The sequence below is a fragment of the Ceratosolen solmsi genome, unplaced genomic scaffold (assembly GCF_000503995.2).
Source record: "Ceratosolen solmsi marchali unplaced genomic scaffold, CerSol_1.0 scaffold1, whole genome shotgun sequence".
NCBI classification, from domain to species: Eukaryota; Metazoa; Arthropoda; class Insecta; order Hymenoptera; family Agaonidae; genus Ceratosolen; species Ceratosolen solmsi.
Genome location: NW_011948415.1, coordinates 15267577 through 15273796, shown reverse-complemented (window position 1 = coordinate 15273796; position 6220 = coordinate 15267577). Strand labels below are relative to the sequence as shown.

General features: G+C 46.8%; 1 protein-coding gene across 1 annotated transcript in view; it reads right to left on the bottom strand.

The window, feature by feature from the left end:
• Positions 1-3182: 3182 nt before the first annotated feature.
• The window catches only part of LOC105368996 (forkhead box protein B1), a 17898-nt gene continuing 14860 nt past the window's right edge, over positions 3183-6220 (bottom strand). Inside the window, exon 2 of the mRNA XM_011508217.1 lies at positions 3183-4216. Within this exon, the coding sequence (XP_011506519.1) occupies positions 3293-4216 (924 nt within the window). The 3' untranslated portion in view covers positions 3183-3292. The remainder of the gene's footprint in view (positions 4217-6220) is intronic.

Below are 6220 nucleotides of genomic sequence, written 5' to 3'. Positions count from 1 at the left end.
TTTAACGAACAATCTCTTGTCTTTAATCAAATTTATTCTTATTAGGTCAAAAACCAATTGCTTTGAAGATTAGAGAATAAATAAATTGTATCGATCATTACGCTGGATAAAATCGTTGCGACATTTACAATGTAAGAAATTCTTCGTCTAATACGAGAATCGAAGACCCCTTATGGTATTTCATCAGAATCCATATCGATTGATATAGATAAGCTTTGTTTAAGCTAAAACTCCTAGTCGATCTGACGTGGCCTTGATTCATTTGAAAATTTTCTCAAGTGCCGGAAATTCGTTTGCTAATGAAAAATTCTACTCCGCGCAACGCACTGATGATCGAGAAGGAAGACTTTAGTAGAGAGTTTAGTGACTCAACGTAGGACCAATTCCAGATATCACAATGATTATCACAAAATTTAGAAGGGTAAGGGATTCGCGAAAGTAAGTAAGCGAGCGATAAGATAAATAAATATCGACGATAGTCGATAGTCGTCGGATATTATAATCAAAAAACTCGGAATGGAGAGGGCCGACAGAGAGACAGAGAGAAGCGCGAGGAGATAATCGGGGGGAAAAAGCGTGCGAGGTCAATTAGCGCGATGGTTAAGAGTTTTCGCGCGCGCGCATCCATAATCAAGCCGAGTCACAGAATCTCTCAAGGGGGGTAAAGATGCCGGTAACACTTAGCGAACGGCTGCTCCTCGTCGTAATTTCCGCAGGCACGTATACGGAATCCGCCGGTTCACTACGGCCGGTAAACTACGACTAATCACAGCTAGGAGATCGTTTGTAAGAGGCCGGGGCACATACGGCCCGTAACTCAGGGCCCGCGGATCAGTCTCAAGCGTCCGCATTCCCAGGAAGAATCAGGCCCCGGCTGACTAGCCGCCGGCAAAATGCCGCGATGGATCGATCGATCGGGCGGTCGCCGACGCCCTGAAATCGCGTCTCACGCCTGCTTTTTGCGCGCCCTCGCGACTCGGAAATTTAATTAACGAACCTCGAAAAGGCCCAGGACTCGCCTTCGTCACGCCTCAGCGGATCAAGCGTCCATGCGTGACGAGAAAATGAAATTAGAGCAAAAAACGCGGGGGAGAGTCGGGCGAAAAGGCGTAAAAAGAGGATGCCGCGCGTGCGCGAGCTAATACACGGAATCGGATTGCTCCTCGGAGGGTGGCCAATGACTTGCGCCTCTCTCGCCCACTCTCTCTCTCTCTCTCTCTCTCTCTCTCTCTCTCTCTCTCTCTTTATTCTCATCTCACCCAAACCTCCGTCCTCCACCTCCTCCCCATACACCGACACCTCGCCCGCACATCCCTCGTATTATCTCGCTCTATTACTCACGCGCGTGCGAGTTCACTTTATCTCTCTGTCTATCTCTTGCCTTCTTCTTGCTTCTTCGGTCTACCGCGCGCTCACTGACTGATAAAATGACGCAGTCGATGGATGAGTGCAGTGTCAATTTGCCACCTCGACGGGGAAATTGCAGGTCCGCTTCGTTTTTTCATCCTCTCCACCTACCTTGCGACGAATTTACGAGGTGCCGCTTGAGAATGGAACTCGATCTCACTCCCTTAATAGCCGCTCTTTTCAGCTCTTTTGTCCTTTCTCCGACTCTGAGAATTCTCTGGATCTTTGGAGCAAGATAAACCATTCGCTCACCGAGATAACCAATATAACTAGCGAGCTTATCGCGTTAAGCCCACCTCATGGGCAAATTGAGACCTCGCCGACGATGCTCGTCCGGCCATGACAGACAATAGACAGTGACAAATTTGCGAATAATAGATACTTCTCTGCCAAATCTCTGATTCATTAAATTTCAGTAGCTTCTCCTCCCGTTATAACGTAAGCGACTCACCTTACCAAACATCTAAGCATTATGGTAATGAAAGATTAGCGAGAGCGCACAAAATTTCATGAATATTTAATATTTAAAAATTCTCGTTTATTATTTCTTTTTATTGCTATTATCATTATTATTATTATTATTACGCTTTTTTTTCCTTTATTAAATTTATTTATTTTTTTTTTTTTCAATAATCGCGGCCTTTGTGCTAACGCATAAATCTTTCGGTTATCCTCTTGAACTTCGACTCTTGAGGCTCTCGATTCAAGCACGAGCATTAAATTGACCGCAATTTTATCTATTAATAATAGTCGAGAGAGCGCTCTCTTCATTCCTGAAATCAAAAAACAGAAAATATCGTTGCGTGCATGTGTGTAGGATGCATTAAATAAACTATAAGGCCGTGTCGTTCGATTTATCATCGTTATTTATTCTCGCTGTCGATACTCTCTAAATATTATGTACAATAATTTATATCGTTTTTGTTTCCTCTACATTTACAAATACTTATGCGTTTCATCAGCGCGAGTAGTAGCAGTAGTAGTAGTAGTAATAGTAGTACAATTCATTTTCACTTTTTTAAGTAGTAACAGTAACTACGAACGAAGTCGATGCTCTGCGCCTTGCCATCTGCAGCGCCTATATATATATATATATATATATATATATATATATATATATCCATTACATTTCTTTATTGTGCTTTTTGTCTCGACCGCGTTCGCATGCGCGCGTCCTCGCATCGTTAATCCTTTGTCGAGAGACAGTATGATAAAGGGGGAACACATCGCTATAAATCACGTTGATCAGCTAAGTCTACTATACGCGCATAATACAAAGATGTCGCTGCTACAATGTCGCGCAGTCGGCGCGTTAATTCGTAGGGATGGGACGAGCTTGGGACTCTTCGAGCCCCGCCGTGTGTCCTGAAAATCGCCGATAAATGTGACTGCCGCCTTGGGTCCTCATCAGCTCGTCGGGGTCGGCCCCGGCTTACGAAGCTCGCTAAGCGAAATGAAAGCGTTCGCGATTTAAAGGACGAGCGGCCGGCTACGCGCATAGGACCCTCGCCGTACGTCGCCGGCTCGTAAAATTATTAAGTCCCGCTATTGAAAATGGGTCCCGAAGCCAAAAATACTATGTTCGTATGACTCGTCGGTATTCGGGGTTTAAGCAACCGAGCGGCCCACTCACCGTCGCCTTTATCGACGGGGTGTAACAGAGGCAGGTAGGTTAAGAGGCCGATCGCGGGGACGACGTAGAACAACGCGGTGGACGAGGATAACGTGGTGGATCAGGCGGACTCGATCGCGAACACGCGGCTCAAATATCAACGGCTGGAACCTCGGGAATGTGGAACGCGTGTCGCCCGATCGCCTTCAAATAAATAAAATTCGCTAGGCCCGGCCGAGCGAGCCGGGGATCGCGCGGCCATCCTCCGTTCCATCAGGTCGCCGCCCCGTAGCTCGGCCTCTGGTGCGCCCCGTCGCCAAGGCTCGGCTGTACCGCAAAGCCCGCTGCGTAGATCGGCCGGGGCATCGAGAGAACGAGCCTCTTCTCTTCCCGGGCGCTCTCCTCCTGGCGCTCGTCCTGCCGCTCGTCCGGCGCTATGATATTCTCGATGGTGAAGGGCTTCTTGGCCCGTTTGGCGATCTGGCGAGCGAGGAGGCCGGCGGTACCGGACGCCGCGGAGGCCGCGACCGGCGGCGCTTCCAACACGAGGCCCATCCCGTAGCCCCCGGGGCCCGTAGCCGGTGGTTCCTCCTCTAGCCTCTCCCGAGCGTAATACGAGCTCGCCTCGCGGAAGTTGAGGGCCGCTACCGCGGCCTCACTCTCACCGGGATAGCCACCACCCGCGGCCCCGAAGCTCGACGAGAAACTCCAGGATGCCGCGCCCTGAAGGAGAGGTGGCTCAGCTGTCGCGCCATCGGCCAGCCGCTGCCGCGCCTCCGGACTCAGGAGGTAGTAGCTCGGGCAGCCGAGGGCTGAGCCGACGGGGGCCGGTGGCGCGGGCAGGGCCTGGCTCGCAGCGGCCGCTGCCGCGAGCATCATCCGCCTCTCCTGCATCTCCCAGCGCATGAGGTCCTCGCGGAGCCGGTGGAGATTCGCCGGGCTGAGGCCGCCGGCCCCGGGTCCCGGGCCCGACGGGTGCTCGGGGCCCAGGACCCCGGGTCCGGCGAGGTCGGCGCGCGGCGGTGGCATCGCCGAGGCCAGAGCCTGGAGCTCGGACTTTAGAAGCTCCTTGTCGGGCTTGTGGAGCTTGAAGCGCTTGCGACGCCGTAAGAGGCTCCCGTTCTCGAACATGGAGAGGGCCGCGGGATGAAGGGCCCAGTAGGCGCCCTTGCCGGGCCTGTGAGGCCCACGCGGTACCTGCAATCAGAAGCAGAGAGCCTGGCTTAGGATGGCTGTGAGTCCTTGGAGAAGTCGATTAGGCTAGCAACGAGTGACTTACTCGTCTATTCCAAGACAAAGAGCGTAAATTAAAATTTAGATAACCGGGCGCACGCGACTATTAACATTCCAGAATCAGGTTACCACGGCAAATTTATTACCATATTATTTCCCATTCATATTTATGCACCTACGAATATAATCTCCCTGCCCTTATTGGAAATTTTACGCAAAGGAAAGCCAGTATTGTTTTATCAATACTTAGATAAATATAAAAATGTTTAAGCAACACTGCAAACGTAATGGTTACATAACCTGACTGCATCGTGGCACGGGGGCCCTCTAATGTCAAACTGCTGGCTAATTTCTATCAATATCTACTATTCATAAGCACTATAGTCACTATACACTGTTAATTATTGCCTCGTGAATTGAAATATTCTCAGGCTATAAATTTATTGCAGGATAATAAGACCTAATAACTACAAGGTATATGCGCATGTGTACATCGGCATTGTTTACCCACAAGCCATTAAATATTAATATTAAAACATTATGGAAAATCATGACACGGTCGATAAGTCAATCCTTTTTTCCATTATAATTTCTCGTCTTAATATTCGTTGCCGATGCTTTTTATATCTAATCTTGATAAATCTCCGAGCGTAAGCCGTAATCATTTGCCAAATCGCAAGCAGACAATGTCGAGTATTAGAAAATCTTGGATTGTTTTTGCTTTTTCTTGTTGTTTTTCATTTTGTTCTATTTATTGATGAAATTCTATGAGCAATTTTATTAAAGTCATATTAAATTACTATATTAGGTATTTTTTGTTAAACAAAGCGGCAATGTATACAGTACTAAAAATAATATTTCGTAAGTAAATTTCATGAAACTTCCTTACGACGCGTATAATGCGCAATAAAGTTGAAGACTAATAATACAACATTTAGCCGTGCGTACAAATTTTAAATTTCAAAATGAGTTTAAAATTATTTGCCTCGATGCACGAGAGGGCAGAAAGTTAAAATCGTTGATGTTAAAGTGATTGAAACGATAATTGGATGCGCATAAGGCATTGCAACAAACAAAAAACAATAAAAAAAAAAAAAAAAAGAACCAAAAGAAAAAAAATAGAAAGAAAAAAAAGAAGAAAGGAAATAAATTATATCTAACGAATTATAACAAATTAACGTAAAGAATTATCGATAAAAAATATATCAACACCTTTGAAATGCACTCACTGGCTTGAGACTTGGCAAGTGTAGAATTTCACGCGCTCTAACGGTACCGACTATTTGCTGCTCGGCTTATTGAAATTGGAAATATCGGCTTGCAGCAGGTTTGTATTTAATTTATGCGAGCTGTAAAGAAGAGAGAGAGAGAGAGAGAGAGAGAGAGAGAGAGAGTATTGGATGCTTGTCTTCTTTAACTCGGCGATTAGTAGTTTTGGCCAAACGCCAACTCAAGATATTCAAACTGTCAACGTAGCGGTCCCGCGAAATAATTATCCCGGTAAAGGTAAGCGGCGTTGGTAGGAATAATCAAAGTCTGTCCCGAGACTCGGAGCAAACAACTCGGTGAAGATATTATTCCCTGCTACCGGTAAATAATAATCTACAAAAACAAATAACCAACGATCATAACGTCCCGATGAAATTACATACGACATAAATTCATTGAGTAGTGGAGGTATGGTCGACGGTCGTCGGGGAGTTACATAAAGTAGAAAGTCCGACGCAACGGCAGAATAATATTATTTTAAAGTTTGGCTTAAGCGAGCGTTTCATTGGTCGGTGTAAAGGAAAAAATCGATCGCAACTGCCTATTAATGCGTTAACTAGCGCGCTTTTCATTTGCTGAAGTTTACCGTACGCTCGCCCTCGACGTTCCATCACCGCCATATTAGAAATTCGCGCGCCGCTTTTCACCATAGAAAAACCGCAGCGCACGGACACGTAGAAAAGGCCGCGCGCTCTACGC